Genomic DNA, 25675 nt, shown 5'->3' with positions numbered 1-25675 from the left:
ATTAAAGATCACATTAAATTTAAATGACTACACCCAAATTAAATGACAAAGATTGTCAACATTTGAGTGGAAGATACTATAAAATAGTATCTAAATGTGGTCTCTAAGAAGTCCACTATAAATATGAGTTAAGAGTAAAAGAACAGAAAATGATATCCATGTTAACATTAAACAAAACAGTATCACCATATTTTAATAGATTTAAGAACAAAAAAACCTTACCAGAAATCGAGGTATAATTCATAATGATAAACGGAACTCACAAAAACTACAAATTTACAGATTCAATAAAATACTCCAGTCCAACTTATATGGAACCAAGTGTCTATAAATAAGATTTGAACACTAGGAAGGTAAGCCTCTACCACCAAATGAACTCTAACACTCTACCACTCTCTCACGCCCTACCACCACCATGATGTTTTAAAATCCATGGAAAATAAACAGCCCAAGAACCAAGTTAAAACGTCTATGCCCAGGACCAAAAAGAGACCCTGTCGTTTGAAAACCTTAGTAAAGATTTCCCACTAACATAAACAAGATTAATCTAGAATATTTACTAGTATTCCATATGGAAAACAAAGAACATGCTTTAACATCTGAAGAACAAATCATGATGGCGCTTACCACAGGCTCAAAAAGTACAAATTCAAGACAATTTAAATCAGTTTCCCAGGCTTACTCCACATACCTTTCTCCTACACTGATGCTTCTGACAGTCCCGCATCTTAACACACTTAGTCTCACAAATATAAGGCTTATGACATGGCATTCGTTTTGTATGTTTCCCACAGCGACAATGCTTTTCTACTTCCTGGAAGAATCAAATGAATGCTATTAAAACTAACTTCTGTTGGCATTTTTCCTCCATTTTGCAATCTCTGTAATTAGTGAAGAATAAAGAAGGAAAGTTTAAAATGTCTTTCGTATAAAAAGCTTGACCAAAAATAAAGCCAATTTCCTAAGACATTTGTTTGTATCTTACTTTACAAAGACTTCATGGAATTTCTATTATTAAATTTAGTAAAATTGGATATTAAATAGCAAAACAATAACACATTAAAATAACATCTAGTTACGCCATACCATCTGCACATCTTATTTCAGTAAAACAAAAGAACTGGATTATTTAGTAGCATGGTCAAAACCAAAATGACATATATAACTTCAACATCTCACTTCTAAGCATTTATTTCTTTCCATCATCACTAAGCTGAATTATCATTGCTTTGAATATCTTCTGAAAAGACAGATAAAACTAGATTATAAAAATGACAACATTTCAACTTTTATCAAGCAAAACTAAAGGCTAATTTTTAGATTTGATTGTTGGCATACTCTCCTGCTTCTCTATCATAAATATTAGGTCAACAAAGCTCATACAGATCGTCATATAGATGCTTATAAAAGTAATGGAAAACAATTATAGCATAATCCTATTTGACATACTATGATAGGTGGTTTTTAAAATTAATTATTACAGGAGAGGACTAACTTGTCTGCATGTTTCACAAGGACCTCGGTGACAACGCTGTGAACATCTATGGATTCCACATTCAAGTACTTTGTCACAACTATCTCCACAAGTTGGTACATCTTCTGTACACGGCAAAGAAAACTCTAAAAGCAGACAAAGAGTCAAAGTTAATAAGATACATTACTTTAAAGCATTAAAAACATGCCATGTTCTTTTCACTCCCTAAATAGCCCTTTCAGACTGTGAATATATGCATCTACATAATTATTGGAAGAGTTACATTTAATGAAAATAATCCCTAACAAAAAAGTCTGTTTTTAAAAAAGAATTTGACACCTAACAAGTTACCATCCTCAAGACACATATGTTTATGAGCTAACTACTTCAGAAATACTTACCTAAATAAAAGAGTAAGACCACATATACCTCTAGGAAATATTCTACAATAAATGGAATTATAAAAAGAAAATTTTCTCTTAACAACCTCACAGGATTAGAAAAAAAAAAAATGATGTAGACTTCAGAACATTATGAAACTGACCTTTAACATACACATATTAAGACAAGTGCTGGCAATAATCTTATAAATACGTGTGCTAGAATTGGTACAGAGTTAAAAGAAGTACACCCAAACTGCAATGTTCTGTGCCTTATCTCAAGGCAGCGAAATTAAATTCACCTATAACCTAATATAATAATAATGACAGTTTATGATTATGAGGTTTCCTTTATTGCCAGACACTATACCAAATACTTTATGCACATTTTATCATTTAATTCTCGCTCATTTCATTCTCTTTACCTTATAAAGAAAATATTATTACTGCATTTAACTTGAAAAAACTATAGTTCATGAAGATGGAATCTGAACCAGTATATGCCTGACTCCCAAGTGTGAGTTCTTAACCCATTAAGCCATACTGTCCTTTCAGCAAACATTTAAAAAAAAACAAAAACAAAAACAAAAAAAACTACAAACTAAAACTGATGAGTACAGCCAGAATGGGGCTTGACTTAACCAGAGGCATGCATGCCTTATGTAAAAAGCTCTTCTCAACATGTATCTTCATCCACAAGACATATTTATTTTACTGGCTGGCACTCTTAGAATCCTAACTACTTTCCTTCTCCTGCAGCCTTCTGAAGAAATAAATGTTACCTTCCTGGGAAAAAAAAATCTAATATAAAATTGACATTTTTATTGAAATTACATTATGAACTTCCACAGAAATCTAATTTAATTAGGGATGTACTCTAAGTGAACATGAGAAATAATCATTTCCCACTAAAGGTTTAAAGTCTTACTTGACTTCTGACATGGACAGAACCTTTTCCCAGACCGAGGACATTCTCCACAAGCACCAACATGGCAAATCTGCTCACATGTATGATTACCACATGGCAATGTTTTTCCACATACCTAAAATAAAATGCAATAAGCACATAAAACTTCAAAGTCAACAAAAAGTCTTTTGTGCATGACCTAATCCATTTTTCAATCACAAGCCACTTCTTTATGTTCTTCACAATATGCGCTATATTTTATATAGGTACCACACACACACACACACACACATGCATGCATACAAACATATACACACATATTTCCTATGTGCCAAAGAGTGTGTTTTTAAAATAAAGGGGAAAAAGTACATATAGCTTCATATGACCATCTACCAAAGATTTCTAAATGATACTAAAACCCTGTCAATTCTAGGACAATCTACAAAACCCTACTTCCTCAACTGGATTAACTCAGGAAGGAAGTGGTGTTAGTTGAAGAGAAGGGAATGACAAGGAAGGAGAGATATAGCAAGAAGCAGAGTACATAGGTATTGAATCTGAAAGTCAACAAATAGCTATTCATTTGAAAAGAAAAAATGTCCTCCAATAATTAAAGTTACATTAAATTGGAAAATAGTTTCCTAAAACATGAATATAATTCATTTGGTTTGCTCTTCTTCCATTTATCCAGCTAAACCCAATTAGCATCTCAAATTGTTTACGCTTTCTGCATTCTTTAACACCCACCCCTCCAAAAGCCTATGCACTCACTTGATCACAGTGCCACAGTGGACTCGCACAGCTCCTTTCAGCTACTTGTTTCCCACAGACACACTTCTGTCTACTAACTCTCGGACAGGGCGGACAATTTCCTAAAATTGCAATGATACATTAGCACAGAAACATTACAAAACTAAGAAAGACTGCTTTGATTTTTACTTAAAAAGTTGTGAACACCCAACAGGTAGGACATTTTTACCTGCATGACAAGGATTTTCACACTTATGCTGTCCACAAAGCAACTTCCGCCCACATGGCAGCTGACAGGCCCATTCCTTAGCACTGCACCTACGAGGTATAGGTTTTGCTTTTTTACAGAAACAAGTAGTTGTGACCATCTTGGGACAAGGAGGGCAGGGACCTAGAATCCAATGAAAGGGGAAGAAAAAACCTCATGAATCAAAATTTCAAACTTTCAATTCCTACACGTATCAGTAATTTGTAAAGCTTTCTTTACTGATACTTTAAAACACTGAGCTTTATAAAATTGGTGCGGAGTTATAATATCTTCTATTATCTTTTTCTAATACCTTCTTATGTAAACTTGAGATCTGAATTAAACTTTGACAATTTTTTTTCTGCCTCAACATAAGAAATAACCACCCACAAATAGTTATAAATATAATATTTAACTCACCTGGATGACAGAGGAGTAAACACTTATGGCCACAAGGAGGTTTAAATTCTCTCTCACATACTTGGCCACATGAATGAGGCACAAGCCACGGATCTAGAGGTGGGTCTTCTACTTTTCCACAATAGCAGTAGTACCTACTAGGTGTGTCAGATCGTTTGTATTCGAACCTACATTTTGGACTACAAAAAAGAAGGAAATTACTGAAATTAATTTCATTTTTAAAAGTGACAAGAGAAACAGGACTATGAACATACTTAGGAGTAGAGTATACTCAATTAACTCTATAAATGTACCTGCTGCTCCATCTTTAAACAAATAAGAAACAAGATTTTACAAAAATCAATTTCAACCATCTAGAGTAGCTCTGTCCAATATAATATAAGATGAAGGAATCATTCTATATCTACCATGTCCAGACAAGTAGCCCTTAGCCACATATGACCAGTGAGCACTTAAAGCGTGGCTAATATATACAAGTGAGGAAGAAACAGAATTCACCACAATTTTTCAAAATTTAAATAACCACATGTGGTTAGTTCCTACTGTATTAAACATAGTTAGAATGAAACTACAAAAAGAAAGCAACACTAGCTTTCTACTAAGCAAATGAACTTTATTCTTGAGGTCATCATTCCAATTTTTATAAAGCTCAATATTTTAAAAGCTTGTTGGGTCACCTGCAAATAAGTAAAATATACTAGCAACAGCAAACAGAAGACAGAAACCAGATTATAGGTAGGCAATACAGCAGCAAGAAACATGACTACAATTTAGAATTGAAGGGGAAAATAAAGAATTTCTCAACATCTAATACAAAATAGATATATAACAAATGTGCTTAAATCAAAGAAAAGATAAAATATTATTTCATTTTCTCTGCTACAGCAGAAAGATTTTTTTACCTGGCACGATTAAAATAAAACTTTCAGTCCTATCAAATTCACTTGTAGACCATGGATCTCTTCATTCTAAAAAGATGTTCTAATCCCTACTACTCCCCAGACAAACGAATATAGCTAGTGTAATATACGGGAAAAAGTCTCACGTAATCACTTTCGTTTGTATCATTTATATATTTTCATTGTCCTGTAACCACATCCTTTTTTTTTTTTTTTAAAGATTTTATTTATTTGAGAGAAAGACAGAGAGAGTGAGAGAAAACATGAGCGGGGTGAGGTAAGAGGAAGAAGCAGACTCCCTGCTGGACAGGGAGTGTGATGCGGGGCTCGGTCCCGCAACTCCGGGATCATGAGCTGAGCTGAAGGCAGATACTTAACCAAATGAGCCACCCAGGCACCTCTAAGACCATGTTCCGTTTCCAAATAAACGCCATATAAATATTCAAAACAACCAAAGATACTTGTTTTTGTAATCAATTTTTTTTAATAATCAAAAATCAAAAACAAAATACCATGTCTCATCTAGAATAAATAACTAAAATTATTTTGTTGGAAGTGTTATAAGGGAAAAATGTCTACATTCCTCTAAGCTAAAGTGGAAGGGGATATAGACTTTAAATACGCCTAGATATGGATGGCTAAAAAGCAACTCACAACACCTTAATACTGCCTATTGACAGTGAGGCTAAATTGTTCTAGGAGACTGAGAGAGAGGCTAAGGGCATTATGTGTAAAATGTGTTTTATTTAAAGTAATGGCATGCAATAAGAAAATGTAATTATGTCAATGTCATAAATAAGCAAGCAGTATCTTAGCAGAAACATTTCAGCATTTTAAATGTTTGAATTCTACTGAACAACTAACTTAAAACTACTAATATTTGTATCAAGTTCTAGTTCCATCTTGATGAGGATTAAACAAATCCAGAACAGTCACTAATTTTCTTAAAAAATATAAAACATAGCTGATTCAATTTTTTGTTTTTCAGATTTAAGAGTAGTTCATTCCCCTTTTAACTGGTACTTTCTAGCAATGTGGCAAAATGACCACTTAAAACAGAATAAGGTGAGCAAGGGTGATAAAAAGTATGCATAAGGGGCACCTGGGTGGCTCAGTGGGCTAAAGCCTCTGCCTTCGGCTCAGGTCATGATCCCAGCGTCCTGGGATCGAGCCCTGCATCGGACTCTCTGCTCAGCAAGGAGCCTGCTTCCCCCTCTCTCTCTGCCTGCCTCTCTGCCTACTGTGATCTCTGTCAAATAAATAAATAAAATCTTTAAAAAAAAAAAAAAAAGTATGCATAAGGTTTAGATCTCTAAAATTGAGTCTGAATAGCTAGTTTAATTTTGTACCTATTGAACACTGAAATGCTCCCATAAATAAAAAAATATACAGTAGCAAAAAAAATACAGTCTCTAAAATTTTAAACCGTTTCACAGAAGCTAATATCCAATGCAAACAAAACAATAGTATCTATAAAAATAGTATTATAAAAGACAACTCAGAAGAACTGAAAAGCACTGAATTTAAAAGCCAGAAATCCTAGGTTTCAAATCCTGCCTTCACCACTTCAGAGTAAGAGAAGCCTGAACATATCGTTTTGCTTCATCAATTTCAATAACCCATTAACATGGGAATAAAAACCCTCACAGAATTCTAAGAATTATTTTTCAAAGAAACTATTATGTCTAAAATGTTTTTGAAAAACTACACTACCACAGGGGAGCCTGAGTGGCTCAGACAGTTAAGCCTGGAGCCTACTTAAAAAAAAAAAACAAAAAACAACCAAAACCACTACACCACCAAAATTTTACAAATGTGTCAGTATTTGTAGTAAAAAGGGGAGGTTTGATACAGATCCAGGCTTTCTGAGGTCTGAATCTTATACAATATAGGGGCCTCTGTTAAAAATACAAAATTAGTTACAAAAGTGAATATTTATATGAACACAGAACCCCTGAAGTATATTCTTCATTACCTTGACAGTCAATCTACCCTCCGAGCTGCCAGTATGGATAAATTTTTTATTATCTTTATTTAGCAGAGATAAAAATTTTCCACTCCCCAACTCTTTCTAGAAATATAACAGGAGTTCACAATCAAATATTCACCCAAAGTAAGCCATACTAATGAAATTAATGTGGAAAAACTAGTAAGACTGACTAATATACACCTGCAGTTTGAGAGATTTCAAAGATAAAATTGGGAAGCCTATAATCAAAATACATTAGATGGCAGACTTGTACCAAGTGATACTAACTAATGTATACCAACAGTAACTCCAGAAAAGAAGTACCAGAATTACAAAGGATTCTAGTCCTAAAGAATTTTAAAGAAATGGAAGTTCCTAAAGAAAGATAATTAAGGAAGTGTTTGGCAGAAGAAAAAGTAAAGACTGAATGATTTATTGGTTTTTGAAAGGAACAAGTAGTTATACAAATTGGAAAAAACAGAAGCCATGACCAAAGTACTATAACTCCACAAACCAAATTAACTGAAGACCCAACATGGATCCTGAAACTGCCAATAAGGTAACTCAGGACCTACAATTTCCTTTTATTTTACAACTTACTATTCCAACTAAATTAGCAGAAAGTTACCATGGCCAAGGATAGTCTCTCTTTCCAAAATCGTCATCCGTCAAAGAAGATACCAGAAATTGGCTATCTTTAGCCCACTTCTGGATACAGGGCATGTGAAATATACAGAAACATCCTGAACAGCTCCAAACCTAAGAAAAAGGTATCAGAAATTAACATGTATGCAATGATTTTCTTCGATAACCCTACACTACTTTAAAGCGAGTGACACACTATTTTGAAGAGCTATGCAAGGACTAAAGAAAAAAATTTTTCCTTCCAGTCTAATAGAAGAACTGCTCTCCATAAAAATTTCAGTTTAGAACACTTTAAATAAAAATATTAATTACCTAGAATCATTTAGCTAGAAATCACTAACTACTAACATTCTGGATGACCTCCAAATGTTTTGGTATATATTTCATACTTGTTAAAAATAAGGTCATGCTGTATAAATTGATATGTAACTTTATAGTCTTTTAATATACTATAAGCACTTACCATTATTAAATATGTTCATACATGGTATTTATAGCTGTATATCATATAGATTTATATATCATAATTTAACCAATTTCTCACCGGACATTTAGGTTATTTCTAATGATAAATAATTCTACAGAGGAATCTTGAAATATATTATGTACATATCTGTATATAGCCCTTTCGTTATATAAAATCTATTAGTCTAGCACTTAGTGCTAAACCAAAAATTAAATGAGCAAAAAAGTTAGGAATATATATATTTTTAAACTTAATAATAGTAAATTAATTTTTAAAGCCTGACAGCATTCAATGACAAAAATCAGTTCTCCTTTCATTACAACATTTCACAACTACTCAATAAAATCACACATATAGCATAATGCATAGGCTGGCAGAAGCATTAAAAAAAAGAAGGCAATTTCCCAGTTGAGTTACCCCAAAGAAGTGCCTGAGAAAAGAACTGGGATGCAACAATGAGGGGATAAGGTAGGGAAGAGGAAATACCAATAAATGGTATATTGTTGAGCTGATTATTGCTAAGGGCCAAAGTTCAATCCTGTTATGGACCTGCTGAAGAACCATGTAAAACACATCTCAAACTATCCCAGCTCCAACCCCTACTGGAGAGAAGGGTGGGACACTCATCTGCCAATTAATTCCATGTGGAAGAAAGGGGACATTAACGCTCTTGTGTTTGTGCACGATTCCTGTGTACTACCTAAGAAATCCCAAGGAGAAAAGATTAAGGTTAAAAAATAAATAAATCATGGCCACAGTCACCAAACTGTGGAAAGAACCAAGACGCCCTTCAATGGCCGAATGGATAAGGAAGATGTGGTCCATATACACTATGGAGTGTTATGCCTCCATCAGAAAGGATGAATACCCAACTTTTGCATCAACATGGATGGGACTGGAAGGTATTATGCTGAGTGAAATAAGTCAAGCAGAGAGAGTCAGTTATCATATGGTTTCACTTACTTGTGGAACATAAGAAATAACATGGAGGACATGTGGAGATGGAGAGGAGAAGGGAGTTGGGGGAAATTGGAGGGGGAGAAGAATCATGAGAAACTATGGACTCTGAAAAACAATCTGAGGGTTTTGAAGGGGCGGGCGGTGGGAGGTGTGGTGAGCCTGGTGGTGGGTATTATGGAGGGGATGTATTGCATGCAACACTGGGTGTGGTGCATGAACAATGAATTCTGGTACACTGAAAAGAAATTAAATCAATCAATCAATCAATCAATCAATCTACACACACAGCAAATGTTTAAGGTGGGACTATAACCACATGCAGAGTGACTATTCATCCACTAGCAGAAATCAGAGTAAGCCAACCAGATGTGACTCTAGACACCAAAGGCCCATGCATCCACATCTACCCTATCCAATCTATGTAAAATTTCTGATTCACTCTACATGACACAACCAACTCAATTTGTTCGGCCTGATTTTGTCTAGGCAATGCTGCTACAATAGATTATTCTGAGTCTAAACACTGAGTCTACCATATTGTCATTATTTCTCCTTAATTGTGTCTTTAATGCCCTTTTAAATTTACATATGAATAACTTCACATTAGACCATAGCACCTCCAAATACATGACTTATATCTGAATCCATCTCTCCCCAGTGACCCCAGCTATTTTCTGGAGTGTCTTCAACACAAGAAACACCAGAGAAGCTCACTAATAAACTATTAAGTATCATGACTAGGTTCTATTTCCTTCAAGGCAGGGACCGTATTTCCCTTTTTTAAAACCTGCTGAAAGTAGTGAAATTTAGTCCATTTCAACATTTCAGTATTTGTGGGAATCCCTAAAGTGCAGATGCGGTGCTTTATCAAATTAACACGTGCATTAAAACTGAAGATATTTGCTTCACTTACATTAACAGTGCTAAAAAGATTGGCTGCTCATTTAGAGGTAATTTTTTTCAAATTACAGATTTATAAAATGACTATTCATAAATAAAATTCTCAAATGAAGTGCTTTTGAACAAAAATAAAAGAATAATAAATGGCGAAATATAATAAATGCAAAATAAGATATTTTGGGGAGATGCATTAATATAGATAAAGGGAAGAACTTACTGCTTGGTTTCTCTTCACTGAAGCAATACAAATTAAGCATGTCATAGCCCCTGCTTGGAAAGCTTCGTGTACATACTGTCTTGTTCGCTCTAATTCACGCATATCTCCATCTTGAAATTTAAAAAATCGAAAACTCATGTTAAGCAACATCTGAAAATAACACAGACTCAATAAATAGCACCCCAGTGAGAATTGTAGCCATTATCAATTATTCGATATACAGCTGAAAAATGAGAAGTTTAAAAAAGAAAGCAACTAATGAGCTGCCAAGAGGTCACAAAGTCCATGCATTAGATCAAATGTCCTTAATTCAAAAACAGTACTTCAGCCCTCTCTGAGAACATACTTGCTTTTATTGCTGTACAGTCCTTAACCACTTTGGTGGAGGACAGAGACGTGGGCAAGAGCAGCAGGATGTCAAGTTACAAGAGAAAGCATACCTACAAGCAAAGTGAAAGAACTTGCAAAGTCTAAGCTCAGCAGAGCCCTTTAGCATAAGTATAATAAATGTGTGTTGATACATTGCACATTCCTTTTTTTTTTTTTTTTGGCTTTTTTTCAGTAACATATAATGTATTATTTGTTTCAGGGCTACAGGACTGTGAAATCATCAGTCTTAGACAATTCACAGCACTCACCATAGCATATACCCTCCCTGATGTACTAACCCAGCCATCCTATCCCACCCCCACACACCCCCAGCAACCCTCAGTTTGTTTCCTGAGATTAAGAATCTCTTATGGTTTTGTCTCCCTCCCCAGCACCATCTTGTTTCATTTTTCCCTTCCTGCCCCTCAAAACCTCCCACCCTGCCTCTCAAATTCCTCATATCAGAGAGATATGATAACTGCCTTTCTCTGACTGACTTATTTCACTTAGCATAATACCCTCTAGTTCCATCCACGTCATTGTAAATGGCAAGATTTCAGGGTTTTTAATGGCTGCATAGTATTCCACTGTATATATATACCCCATATTCTTTAACCATTCATCTGCTGATGGACATCTAGGTTCTTTCCATAGTTAGGCTATTATAGACATTGCTGCTATAAACATTTGGGTGCATGTGTCCCCTTAAATCACATTTGTATCTTTAGGGTAAATACCCAATAGTGCAATTGCTGGGCTGTAGGGTACCTCTGTTTTCAACTTTTTGAGGAACCTCTATACTGTTTTCAGGAATGGCTGCACCAGCTTGCATTCCCACCAACAGTGTAGGAGGGTTTCTCTTTCTCCACATCCTTGCCAACATCTGTCATTTCCTGACTTGTTAATTTTAGCCATTCTGACTGGTGTCAGGTGGTATCTCACTGTGGTTTTGATTTGTATTTCCCTGATGCCGAGTGATGTTGACCACTTTTTCATATGTCTATTGGCCATCTGGATGTCTTCTTTGCAGAAATGCCTGTTCATGTCTTCTGCCCATTTCTTGATTGATTAGATTCTTTGTTCTTTGGGTGTTGAGTTTGGTAAGTTCTTTACAGATTTTGGATATTAGCCCTTTATCTGATATGTCATTTGCAAATATCTTCTCCCATTCTGTGAGTTGTCTTTTGGTTTTGTTGACTGTTTCCTTTGCTGTGCAAAAGCTTTTGATCTTGATGAAGTCTGAATAGCTCATTTTTTGCCCTTGTTTCCCTTGCCTTTGGCAATGTTTCTAGGAAGAACTGTTATTCAACATAGTACTAGAAGTTCTAGCCTCAGTAATCAGACAACAAAAAGAAATAAAAGACATTCAAATCGGCAAAAAAGAAGTCAAACTCTCACTCTTTGCAGATGATATGATACTTTATGTGGAAAACCCAAAAGACTCCACTCCAAAACTGCTAGAACTCATACAGGAATTCAGTAAATTGTTAGGTTATAAAATCAATGCACAGAAATCAGCTGCATTTCTATACACTAACAAGACAGAAGAAAGAGAAATTAAGGAGTTGATCCCATTTCCAGCTGCACCCCAAATCGTAAGATACCTAGCAATAAACCTAACCAAAGAGGCAAAGAACCTGTACTCAGAAAACTGTAACGTACACATGAAAGAAATTGAAAAAGACACAAAGACATCGGAAACATTCTATGCTCATGGATTGGAAGAGCAAATATTGTGAAAATGTCTATGCTACCTAGAGCAATCTACACATTTAATGCAATCCCTATCAAAATACCATCAACTTTTTTCAAAGAAATGGAGGAAATAATCTTAAAATTTATATCGAACCAGAAAGACCCCGAATAGCCAGAGTAATGTTGAAAAAAGTTGGCAGCATCACAATTCCGGGCTTCAGGCTCTATTACAAAGCTGTAATCATCAAAACTATAGGTACTGGCACAAAAACAGACACACAGATCAACAGAACAGAACAGAGAGCCCAGAAATGGACCTTCAACTCTAGGGTCAATTAATCTTTGACAAAGCAGGAAAGAATGTTCAGTGGAAAAAAGACAGTCTCTTCAAAAAATGGTGCTGGGAAAATTGGACAGCCACATGCAGATGAATGAAACTGGACCATTTCTTTACACCATACACAAAAATAGACTCAAAATGGATGAAAGACCTCAATGGATGAGACAGGAATCCATCAAAATCCTAGAGGAGAAAACAGGATACACAGCATATTCTTACTGAAAACTCATTGGAGGAAATGATCCTGAGGTCGTTATATTATAATCAACTTGTTTCATTACATTGTGTTCATTATTTCCACTTAAAAAAATAGCTAGAACTTCTTAGAAAATATCACTAAACTATAATTTTCTGTAAGCAATTACTGAGCATTTATTTGGTAGGCACTGTAGGTTTTTGTATTTCAGTGGGATGAAATGAGCTATTTTCATCTTCATTCTACAGAGAAAATGAGAAAACTGAAGGACGAACAATTAAGTAACTTCAGTCAGACTGCAAAGTGAGCTCTCTTAACCACTACATTATGTTGTAGCAAAAGTTACTACCAGAAGATTGAAGAAATAACAGGTGACAGCAAAATGAAAGCCTGAAAACCACCCAAAAGCATATGACACCAAAAAGGCAATAATCTGAGTCACTTTAGTGTAAGAGAAATAAACCTACGTGTCTTTAGTATAATAAAGATTCCTCAGTAGAGGAACTGAGTCTCCAACAAAAGTAGACTAACAGCATAAGCTATCACGGCAATAAAATGGTTCAAATCAAAATCTGAGTCACCAAAGAAAAAAGTTAAATAAATATGACATTTGGCTAATTCTCTACTTTCTAAAATCATCTAAGTAAACAAGCACTTAGAAAAACTTTCTCTACCATAATATAAACATAAATATAATTCAGGATATTAAAAATATATATAAAATCACTTCCCAAACTATAAAGTATTATAAAATTATTGAAGACTATTGCTTTATTTTAAAAAGTCCCTGAGTATCCTTAAAAGCAGACTTAAGAATCCTATTGTGTGTTTACTTTGCTCTTCAACATTGTGGGCTTTAACAAATGCATGGCTGACCTTTAAACAACCATGCAGTCACAAATCTGAATATTACTTTTGACCCCTTACAACTTAACTACTAGTTAGTAGCCTACTGTTGACCGGAAGTCTAAGAGCATGAAACAATATATATTTGTATGCTATAAGTATTACATGTTACATTCTCACAACAAAGTAAACTAGGGAATATGAAATGTTATCAGCAAACAATCTAGTTAAGAAATAGACAGGAGACATGAATATACATTTTTCCAAAGAAGACACCTAGATCGATAACAGACACATGAAAAGATGTTCGACATCACTCATTATCAGAGAAATACAAGTCAAAACCACAATGAGATGCCACGTCACACCTGTTAGAATGGCTAAAATTAGCAACCCAGGAAACAACAGATGTTGGAGAGGATGTGGAGAAAGGAGGAACCTTCTTACATTGTCGGTGGGAATGGAAACTGGTGCAACCACTCTGGAGAACACTATGGAGTTTCCTCAAAAAGTTAAAATAGAGCTTCCCTACAGTCCAGCAACTGCACTACCAGGTATTTACCCAAAGGGTACAAAAATACAGATTCAAAGGGACACATACAACCCGATGTTTAGAGCAGCAGTATCAACAACAGCCAAACTAGGGAAGGGGCCAAAATGTCCAATGACTGATGAATGGATAAAGAAGATATAATATATACATACACAATGGAATATACAGAATAAAATACATAAGTACATTTATTCAGCCATCAAAAAGAATGAAGTCTTACCATTTTTAACAACGTAGATGGAACTAGAGTGTATTATGCTAAGTGAAGTAAGTCAGAGAGAGACAAATACCGTAAGATTTCATTCACATGTAGAATTTAAAAACAAAACAGATGAACATATGGGAAAGGAAAAAAGAGAGAGAGAGAGAGAAGCAAACCTTAAGAGACTCTTAACTACTGAGAACAAACAGGGTTGATGGAGGGGGGTGGGTGGGGGATGGGCTAGATGGGTGATGGGATTAAGGAGGGCATTTGTTGTGATGAGCACTGGGTGTTATATGTAAGTGATGAATCACTAAATTCTACTCCTGAAACCAATATTGCAGTATGTGTTAACTAACTAGAATTTAGGGGCACCTGGGTGGCTCAGTGGGTTGAAGCCTCTGCCTTCGGCTCAGGTCATGATCCCAGGGTCCTGGGATCGAGCCCCGCATCTGGCTCTCTGCTCAGCAGGGAGCCGGCTTTCTCCTCTCTCTCTCTGCCTGCCTCTCTGCCTACTTGTGATTTCTGTCAAATAAATAAATAAAATCTTAAAAAAAAAAAACAAAAACCTAACTAGAATTTAAATAAAAATCTGAAACAAAGGAAAAAAGAAATGTTATTAACAAAAATCATTAAAAATGCATTTACAGTACTATACCTACATTTATTGAAAAAAATACAGATATAAGTAGACTTGCACAGCTCAAACCTATGTTGTTCAAAGGTCAAATTTCACCTAATTTAACAGCTAGCACATAAAATTTGGGAAAATGATGGAATAGGTTTTAACAACATAAGGTGCAACTTTGTATTTATAAAATTTATTTAAAATTTCTTTGAAAATTGTATTCAAGTTTGGCTGCAGGATTAAGTATACTGCCTAAGGTGTCATAGTGGATAGCCTAGCATCTTTAGTCACATTCTAAAAAGATCATTCTGGCAACTGAAGAAAGTTGAGCCCACAGAAGCCAAGACTGGAAGCCTGAAGTACCAGTTAAGAGGAGTTATAGCAGATAAAGCAAAAAACGACTTTAAGCAAATTACCTATTTCTGTCTCAGTTTTCTCGTCTTTAAAATAGTAACAAAAATAGTAATAACAGCAATAGTAGTATCTACCTTATAAAGTTATTTGAATTTAATCCAAATACTAAGCGGCTGCAGGGAACTGAATTAGGCAATGAAAGACCCCTCTCCTAGAAAGACCCCTCCCCTAGTAGATAGATAGGATAACTAACTGCTTGTTTGCTTTTCTGTAAACCGCTGGCTTTTAGGTATGAAATTAGGTTATCAATTGTGTGAATTGCTCTCTTACCTTTCTCTAGCCGCGTGGCTTATAGAAATAATAGAGACGCCATGATGGCATTCCTCCCTTCCCCCTTCTTGTTCCCCTTCCCCACCTCTCCTTTCGCGTGCGCGGGCCCTCATAACCAATCAGCTTATTCCCCCCTCCCCGCCGCTCTCTTCAAACAGTCATTTTAAATACCCCAGAAATCGGGCGCCTGGGTGGCTCAGTGGTTAAGCCGCTGCCTTCGGCTCAGGTCATGATCTCAGGGTCCTGGGATCGAGTCCCGCATCGGGCTCTCTGCTCAGCAGGGAGCCTGCTTCCTCCTCTCTCTCTCTCTGTCTGCCTCTCTGCCTACTTGTGATTTCTCTCTGTCAAATAAATAAATAAAATCCTTTAAATAAATAAATAAATAAATACCCCAGAAATCAACCTGAAGACTGACAGAATAAGCTCCACAAGTAAAGGGAGAGAAGGAGCCACAACAAAGAAGCTAAAAGGACAAAGACGTGGCTTAGGGGAGAAACGGATCACGTCCCTTGTTACAAAGGGAGCCATGGTCGGGAGAAAGGAGAGAGAGAGAGAAAATACCCAGGGGAATGCATAAGAACATTTCCCCAAAGCCACTGGCTGGAAAAACAAGAAGGGCTGATTTTCATGAGTTCCTGCAACCAGTGGAGCATAAAGACTGGAGTTTTAAAGAACAGTAGGCCCGGCTGGGATAGAGCCCTGAGGGTACCGCACTGTTCCTGTAGGGAAGGCAGGCAAACAATCCTTGGGCAGCCAGCATGGAAATCAATGGTCTGAAGAGTGCCTGGGGCACACAAGCGGAAATTATTTCCTCTTCCTTCTTATTAGAGTGCTCCCTGAGAGGTGGTGTTCACTGGAGATGCCTCTCTGGGGATAAAGGAGCCAGCTGGTGCCATTTCCCTGTCACACCCCTCGGTATAAACACAGCTACCTGTGGTAAGTAGCACAAGGCCAACACTGGCTCCCTAACCTGCTTACACCACATCCCACATGCCTGCACTCTGGTGGAACTCCCTTCTCAGCCAAGCCTGCCTCAGTCCCAGCACAGCAGGCCCCTTCCCCAGAGGACCAGCAGGAACCCCTGCCCACACCACATCTCCTGACCAAAGAGTTCTACAGGGCTTCAGTTCTCATGGAATAGTAGCAGATCTCACTGAAAATAGCAAACCAGAATACACCTACTTCAAACTTGCCACACTCAGGCCAAGGACCAAACACTGCCCACTGCATGCAAGGAAAGTTTCTGCATAGGACTGGCCAGAAGGAGACAGCAGCCCAGACACAACAGCAGAGCACATGTAGCTCGCACCAGACATACTGCCTGAAGCACCAGGCCCAGAACACATCACTATCTGACTTCTTCTTCATAAAGCCATTATTCTCAGAAGGAAACATAATGGACTTTTCTAACAGAGAAGAAAGCAGAGACTTAGACAAAATGCCAAGACAGAGGAATTAATCCCAAATTAAAGAACAAGATAAAGTCGCAGCCAGGGACCTAAGTGAAATAAATTTAAGTACTACACTTGATGGAGAATTTAAAGCAACAATCATAAGGATACCATTGGGCTTGAGAAAAGAATGGAAGACATCAGGGAGACCCTTACAGCAGAGATAAAAGAGTTAAAGAAGAATCAGAGATGAAACAGGATTGATGCAATGAACGCAAGGCTCGAAGAAGCAGAGGAACAAATAAGTGACACAGAAGATAAAATAACGGAAAACAGTGAAACTGAACAAGAGGAAGAATTATAAAATATAAGACTAGACTTAGAGAATTCAATGACTCCATCAAACGTCATCACATTTGTCTTCTAGGAGTCCCAGAAGAAGGAAAAGAGAGAAAAGGGGACAGAAAACTTATTTGTGGAAATCATACCTAAAAACTTCCCTAACCTGGGTAAGGAGATAGAAATCCAGAACAAGGAGACACAGAGAACTCCCATCAAAATTAAAAAAAAAAAACAGGTCAATGCCAATACATATTGCAATTAAATATGCAAAATACAGAGATAAAGAAAAAATCTTAAAAAAAGCAAAACAAAAGAAGTCCTTAACTTAACTTACAAGGGAAAACCCATAAGGCTAGCTACAGATCTCTCAACCGAAACTTGGCAAGCTAGAAGGGAGTGGCATGATATACTCGAAGTGCTAAATAGGAAAAATCTGCAGCCAAGAATACTCTATCCAGCAAGTCTATCAGTCACAATAGAAAGAGAGATAGAGTTTCCCAGACAAAAACTAAAGTACTTTGGGACCACAAAACCTGCCCTGCAAGAAATAGTAAAGGGGACTCTTCCAGTGAAACGACCAAAAGTGACAAAGATGAGAAAGGATGAGAGAAAATCTCCAGAAACAATGACAAAACAAGTATTAAAACAGCACTAAATACATGTATATCCATCATTATTCTGAATGTAAATGGACTAAACACACCAATCAAAAGATACAGCATGTCAGAATGGATAGAAAAACAAGACCTAACTATACTCTGCCTAAAAGAGACTCATTTTAGACCTCACGACACCTACAGATTGAAAGCGAGGTAATGGAGAGCCATTTATCATGCAAATGGACATTAAAAGGAAGCCAGGATAGCAATACTTATGTTGGAAAAACTAGACTTTAAACCAAAGACTATCAAAACATGAAGAAAGATATTATATCATAATAAAGGGGACAATCCAACAAGAAGACCTAATAATTGTAAATATTTTATGCACCCAACATGGCAGCACCCAAATATACAAAATAATAACAAACATAAAGGAACTAATTGATAATAATATAGTAATAGTAGGGGACCCCTCTTATATCAATGGACAGATCATCTAACAGAACAACGACGACGACACAATGGCTTTGAATGACACACTGGAACACATGGATTGAACAGATATATTCAGAACATTCCATCCTAAAACAGAATACACATTCTTTTCAAGTGCTCATGGGACATTCTCCAGAATAGATCATACACTAGGACACAAATCAAGGCTCAAAAAGTACAAAAAGACTGAGATCATACCATGCATATTTTCTGACCACAATAAGAAACTTGAAGTTAAACACAAGAAAAAATCTGGAAAGAGCACAAATACATAGAGGTTAAAGAACATCCTACTAAAGAATAAATGAGTCAACCATGAAATCAACAAATTAAAAAAAACACATGGAAACAAATGAAAATTCAACAGTCTAAAACCTTTGGGATGCAGCAAAAGTGGTCCCAAGAGGGAAGTATATAACACAGGCCTACCTCAAGAAGCAAGAAAAATCTCAAATAAACAACCTAAAGGAGCTAGAAAAACAGCATATTAAGCCTAAAGCCAGCAGAAGGAAGGAAATAGAAGAGATTAGAGCAGAAATATATAAATGATATAGAAAAAATCTATCAATGACACAAGGAGCTGGGTCTTTGAAAAAATTAATAAAATTGATAAACCTCTAGCTACTTATCAGAAAGAAGAAAGGACTTAATCACAATAAACAAATGGATTCATAATAAATAAATAAAATCACAAACGAGAGAGATAACAAACACCACCACAGAAATACAAGGAATTATAAAAGAATATTATGAAAAATTACATCCCAACAAATTGCACAATGTGGAAGAATGGATAAAGTCCTAGAAACATATAAATTACCAAAACTGAAACGGGAAGAAATAGAAAACTTGGGACAGATAACCAGCAAAGAAATTAAATCAGGAATAAAAATTCTCCCAATAAAAGCTCAGGGCCAGATGGCTTCACAGGCAAATTTTACCAAACATTTTAGAGAAGAGTTAGTACCTATCCTTCTCAAACGATTTCAGAAAATAGAAAAGGAAGAAAAATTTCCAAATTCATTCTATGAGGCCAACATTACCCTCGTATCAAAACCAGATAAAGATACCACTAAAAAAGAGAACTACAGGTGAAACCCCTGATGAACACCAATGCAAAAATTCTCAATAAAATATGAGCAAATCGAATCCAACAGTACATTAAAAGAATCAGTCACCATGACCAAGTGGGATTTATTCCTGGGCAGGAAGCGTGGTTCAGTATTCACAAATCAATCAATGTGATACACTAGATTAATAAAAGAAAGGATAAGAACCATATCTCAACATGATAAAGGCCATATATGAAAAGCCTACAACTCGTATCATCCTTAATAGGGAAAATTGAGAACTTTTCCCTATGGTCAGGAAAAAGATGGGGATGTCCACCCTTACAACTGTTATTTAACATAGTATTAGAAGGCCTAGCCACAATAATCAGACAACAAATAGAAATAAAAGGCATTTAAACTGGCAAGAAAGAATTTGGACTTTCGGTATTTGTAGATGGCTTGATACTCTATAGAGAAAACCCAGAAGACTCCACCAAAAAATTTCCAGAACTGATACAGGAATTTAGAAAAGTCACAGGACACAAAATCAATATGCAGAAATCTGCTGAATTTCTATATACCAATAATGAAGCAGCAGAAAGAGAAATCAAGCAATCAATTTCATTTACAATTAGACCAAAACTAGTCAGATACCTAGGTAAAAACCTAACCAAAGAGGTGAAAGACCTGTACCTGTACTCTGAAAACTACGAAATACTAAGGAAAGAAATTAAAGATGACATAGAGAAATAAAAAACAATCCACGCTCATGGATTGGAAATACTGGTAAAATACCTATTACCCAAAGAAGTTTACACATTTAAGGCAATCCCTATCAACATATCACCAGCATTTTCCACAGAGCTAGAATATACAATCCTAAAATTTGTATGGAACCACAAAAGACCCCCAATAACCAAAGCAACCTTGAAAAAGAAAAGCAAAGTTGGAGGTATCACAATTCCAGACTTTTGAGTTATACTACAAAGTTCTGATAATCAAAATAGTACGGTACTAGCACAAAAACAGACACATAGATCAGGGGAACAGGATAGAAAACCCAGAAATGAACCCCTAACTTAATGATCAATTCATCTCTGACAGAGCAGGAAAGAACACCCAATGAAAAAAAGACAATCTCTTCAACAAATGCTGTTGGAAAAATGGGACAGGAATATGTAAAAGAATGAAACTGAACCACTTTCTCACACCATACACAAAACTAAATTCAAAATGGATGAAAGACCTAAATGTGAGATAGGAAACCATTAAAATCTTAAAAGAAAAACATAGTAACTTTGACATTGCCCATAGCAAATTCTTACTAGATATGTCACCTGAGGCAAGGGAAACAAAAGCAAACTATTGAGACTTCATCAAAATAAAAAACTTCTGCACAGCAACAAAATGAAAAGGCAATCTTTGGAATAGAAGAAGATATTTGCAAATGACACACCTGATAGAGGGCTAATATCCAAAATATACAAAGAACTTATAAAACTCAACACACAAAAAACAATCCAATTAAAAAATGGGCAGAAGGGCACCTGGGTGGCTCGGTGGGTTAAGCCGCTGCCTTCAGCTCAGGTCATGATCTCAGGGTCCTGGGATCGAGCCCTGCATCGGGCTCTCTGCTCAGCAGGAAGCCTGCTTCCTCCCTCTCTCTCTCTGCCTACTTGTGATCTCTGTCTGTCAAATAAATAAATAAAATCTTAAAAAAAAAGAATAAAATTTTGCCTTTTGCAACAATGTGGATGGAGCTATAGTATATTATGCTAAGTGAAATAAGTCAGTCAGAGGAAGGCAAATACCAGATGATTTCACTCATATATGGAATTTAAGAAACAAAACAAGCAAAGGGGCAGGGAGAGTAAATGGTAAACCAAGAAACAGACTCTTAACTATATAGAGAACAAGCTGATGATTACTGTAACGAGGTAGGTAGGGAGGATTAAATAGGTGATGGGATGAGCACTGGGTGATGTATGGAAGTGCTGAATCACTACATTGTACACCTGAAACTAGTATTATACTGTATGCTAACACACTGGAATGCATATAAAAACTTTTAAAAAAAGTCAAAATTTAAAAGACCATACAGCACCTGTCTGAGTAGTGTAACTTGTAAACGTATTAGCAACTATTTTTCCCCGTTTTCCTTCAAAATCTTCATCTCCTTCTTCTTCAGAAGAGGAGCTAAAGTGTTCTTCAACAAGTTTTTTGGCCGCAGCTTGATTGGCCTTCTTGATTTCCTCAAATTTCCTCTGAGACATTAGCTCTGCTTAAAAGAAAAAGAAATTAGTTTCGTTTCTACAAAATGATCTCTTAAAAGCATAAGTTTAAAATCTTCCTTGGAGCATTCTATTCTACTATAATGCACAAAAAAGGTATTTTCAAGTTTCTAGTGACACAACAAAAGAGAATACTACCACAATGAAAACTTTCATGTTTGTAAATATCCTGTTAAATGCAGCAAATCGTCCTAGAAACCATAATTAACAAATCAATTAAAAAATTATAAAGGTATGAAAGAAGTATCAAAAAACTGTTAATCAGCCTCAAAATAAGGATGTTAATAAAAATTTAAATGGGATGATTAAAAATAAACCAATTACAGTGATTTTTAGGAGGTGGGAAACATGCCAACTGGGAGCCCTTCAGAATCAGTTAAACTGGGTGCTTTCTCCAAAAATCCTCTTCCACACTACAGCCTAACCTGGCCTGGCCCAGCCCAACACAGATTTTGCACAAAGATTCACTGTATACCCATTATCTTTATAATTGGCTCTTAGAAAGCTTAAGGACTTTTTGCATTTATTAAAATGTGGTCACAAAACATACATATTTAACAATAATCCACACAAAATGCTGCCAATATGGAAAATGTGGTTTCTACAGCAGTTTCATCCCCAAAAAAAATGTTAAATAAATTTCGGATACGTTCTTCTACTATTCTCTTTAGCTGACTGTACTTCTCACTTTTTTTACTTGTTAAATAACAACACAAAAAGAACTTTACTTCATAGCATATTCCCAAGTCCTTAAGGGCAAGGACCAGGGGAATTTTCTTCAAGTACTAACTATTAATAAACAATTATGAACAGCAACCATAGTTTTGAGAAAGGAGCCATAAACATACTGAATTGATCTAAATTTATTAATGCCCATATTGTGAGGATTTTAAATTCACTAATTAAAACAGTAAATCGCTAACTTAAATTCACTTTATGCTTAAAACTGATGAGCCACTAAAGATAAGCTTTTTTAATCTTGGTGGTGCGTTTGTACTTAAGGACGTTTTATCTTTTATTTTCCTCATGAAATGTTTTCCCTTTGTTGTTGCAGCCAATTTAGTTGGGGGTTATACGGTATTTCAAGTAAAACTGAAAGAAAACGCACACAGTGCCTATATAGGAATCTTTTGAGTATTAGGAGAGAAATAATGACTGTGAGATTATGACTCAAAACTTGATGTGCAATAAGAGAGATGATATATGTCATTAGTTGTGGAAAACAGCACGTAAGGATACATTTCTTTAAAGGCTGAATTAGAAGATGTAATAAAAACATCCATAACCCTCTCAAGAAAAAATGACAAAGCCTGCTTCCTTATATATTATTTCTTATAGACAAATTATCCACGTGAAAAATGTTTGCTTTTCTACCATCCACAAAATCCAAGAGACTTTACCAAAACTGCTTTTGGTCTCCAACATGCACATTTCACCACCACCAGGATCATAAATCGTTTAAGTGCTACCAGAGGGGAGGTGGGTGGGAGGTATGGGTGACACAGGTGATGAGGATTAAGAAATGCACTTGTGGTGAGGAGCACCAGGTGACATAAGGAACTATGTACACCTGAAACTAACAGAACACTGTATGCTTACTGCACTGGAATTAAAATAAACCCAGTAATTCCAAGCGAAGAGAATACCACCTAACTTAAAAAATTAGCTTAGGGAAAAAGCACTCCAAAGCTCAACTTTGCTCCTCCCCTCAAAAAATACATTATGAAAAAAACATTCCAAACATAAAAATAAAATGATTTTCTAGGATTGTTCCCTTGGCCTCATGCAATCCTCCATGAGCACAGACAATTCAGAGTTGCCTGTGCATTCTCAGACTCCACTAAAACACAGCCGCAGATGAAGGATAATGACATGCCACAGGAGGTCACAGAAGATACATAAGAAAAAGGACACGACATTTGTGAATAGGAACCAAAGTTGAGAAAAATACCTCAAGCTCAAGTGCTTACGGGGCATAGACGATTCAAGTTACTAAACTCAGGCAACCTTGCAAAGAGAGAAGATGACAGCTGGCCCCCAGGTAGGAGAGACCACGTGAAATAGGAGTGCCTAAAACCAATCTAAACGGAATTTCTGCAACTGGCTCTTGCCATGCACAAAGGTAAAGCCACACTATCCTATTTTACATAAATAAATAAATAAATAAATAAAGTTGTTAGCGAGATTTTTTTAAAAGAAAAGAAAAACAAACCAAACCCGTTGGCAACCAATTCAGATGGTTCGGTGTTAACCAAACCAAACTATAGGCTAAATCAGAACCCCGGGGCCACAATGTGCAACTTCTGGTCTAGGGATTCAGGCAAAAAAAAGAATAAAGAGAAGAACAGCGGAGAAAGAAGTAATGCTGACCGATAGTTTTTAAAATTAAGAGGAAAGAGGTATGCTAGGAATCTGCCTAGAATGCCGAACTGAGTAGCTTCCTTGAAGGTCTGAGCAGTGGGGGCCATAACCAGGTCTCCAGGGAGAACGAGAGACGCGAATGGGAGTAAGGGCGGGGAGGCAGGGGCTAGTAAGTGCCTAGTAGGCATCCAGGTGAAACTGAGGGCCGGAGCCCTGCGCACCACACGCCACGGAGGTCTGCAGGGCTTCAGCTCCCGCGGGGCTGCGCCCGGCTGAGCTACCTGCAGCCGCGGGGGTCGCGGCTCCTCTGGGGCTGGGGCCAGGTCCCGCAGCGCCCACCGAGCCCTTCTCTCGTCCTCCCCCGGCGCCGCGAAGATGGATTCCATTTCCTGAAGAAGGGGCCGCGGTGGCCCGTCCTCGGGCTCGGCCTCGGCCCCCGGCCACCTGGCGCCAGGAAGCTTCCATCCCTGCAGAGGAAAGGGGAGGGGAAAAAGAAAAAAAAAAAAAAAAAAAATGAGTGGAAGGAGCGTGAGCGCAGCGGGTGCCCAAGCGGAGAATAGGGGCAGCGGCGGAAACCAGTAGGAGAGGGCGCAATGAGGAAGGTCCCCGCAGGGCAGGGACCGGGTTTGAGAAGGTCGCGGCCCTGTCACTAGGAAGGCGAGTCGCCGCTAAGCCCAGGTTTTGGAGATGGACCGGAGAGGCAGAGGACTCGGCAGAGAAATGGACCTCGGGGCAAGGAGCACCCAGCGCCAGAGTGGGAGCGCCCGGGGAGAGGAAAGCGCCTCCTCAGCCTCAGAGGCAGTGCGGCGCTGATGGAAGTACAGACTGACCCCTCGGCTCCTGCCGGGAACCAACTGCGGTAGCGGACCCCAAGCAAAGCTACGTCTCCTTACCGACGGCGCCCGCCCCCGACGACTACAACTCCCAGAAGCCCGGAGACACGGCCCGCAGAACGCGTGGCATCCCTGCCCACTTCCTTATCCGGGAGTGTTTCGGGGAGCGAAAGGAGCTCAGAACGCGTGCGCTGAGGTGGACCGAGCCTTCGGAAACTACAATTCCCGGCGTGCTGTGGGACTTGGGCGGGATCGTCGCCCGGAGAGCGCGGAAGGTTGGGAAGGTGGGCGGGCTGTAAGCTGTGTTCTCCACTCCCGAGGATGCTGGGGTTTCCCCACGAGTATCTTTAAACGCACTTGGGTGTCAGGATTTTGTCAGAGTAGCCATAATTGACTCTCCATCCTCCAGCTGTAGCACTGACCTAGGCTTTCAGGTGGCAGGAGGATTCTCTCTGACGGAAATAACCGTGAAAACACTTCGGGGTTCGGGAATAGGGAGGGAAAGAGGGGGAGTATTGCGGAAACGTGCCTGGAGTGGAGAAAGCGCCCTTCGGGTTGGCT

The 25675-nt window shown here is 37.5% G+C and overlaps 1 protein-coding gene across 5 annotated transcripts in view; it reads right to left on the bottom strand.

Annotated features, from left to right (window-relative positions):
* Window positions 1-25277, bottom strand: part of NFXL1 (nuclear transcription factor, X-box binding like 1) — a 74750-nt gene extending 49473 nt beyond the window's left edge. For 2 of the 5 annotated variants that reach the window (XR_009350842.1, XM_059162024.1), the window contains exons 1-11: window positions 25175-25277; window positions 24563-24748; window positions 21734-21910; window positions 10235-10344; window positions 7675-7805; window positions 4179-4357; window positions 3741-3902; window positions 3533-3633; window positions 2783-2897; window positions 1496-1620; window positions 692-814 (exon numbers count right to left, since the gene is read on the bottom strand). Coding sequence is in view for 4 of the 5 variants with exons in the window: in XM_059162024.1 (XP_059018007.1) it covers window positions 692-814; window positions 1496-1620; window positions 2783-2897; window positions 3533-3633; window positions 3741-3902; window positions 4179-4357; window positions 7675-7805; window positions 10235-10344; window positions 21734-21910; window positions 24563-24746 (1407 nt within the window). In the remaining variant the exon portion in view is untranslated. Of the gene's footprint in view, window positions 1-691; window positions 815-1495; window positions 1621-2782; window positions 2898-3532; window positions 3634-3740; window positions 3903-4178; window positions 4358-7674; window positions 7806-10234; window positions 10345-21733; window positions 21911-24562; window positions 24749-25007 lie in introns of all 5 variants that reach the window. The other 3 variants (XM_059162052.1, XM_059162033.1, XM_059162042.1) reach the window with 3 other exon arrangements.
* Between the last annotated feature and the right edge of the window lie 398 nt (window positions 25278-25675).

This window comes from Mustela lutreola, chromosome 1 (assembly GCF_030435805.1).
Source record: "Mustela lutreola isolate mMusLut2 chromosome 1, mMusLut2.pri, whole genome shotgun sequence".
Lineage (NCBI taxonomy): Eukaryota > Metazoa > Chordata > Mammalia > Carnivora > Mustelidae > Mustela > Mustela lutreola.
This window is presented reverse-complemented; position numbering and strand designations above follow the sequence as displayed.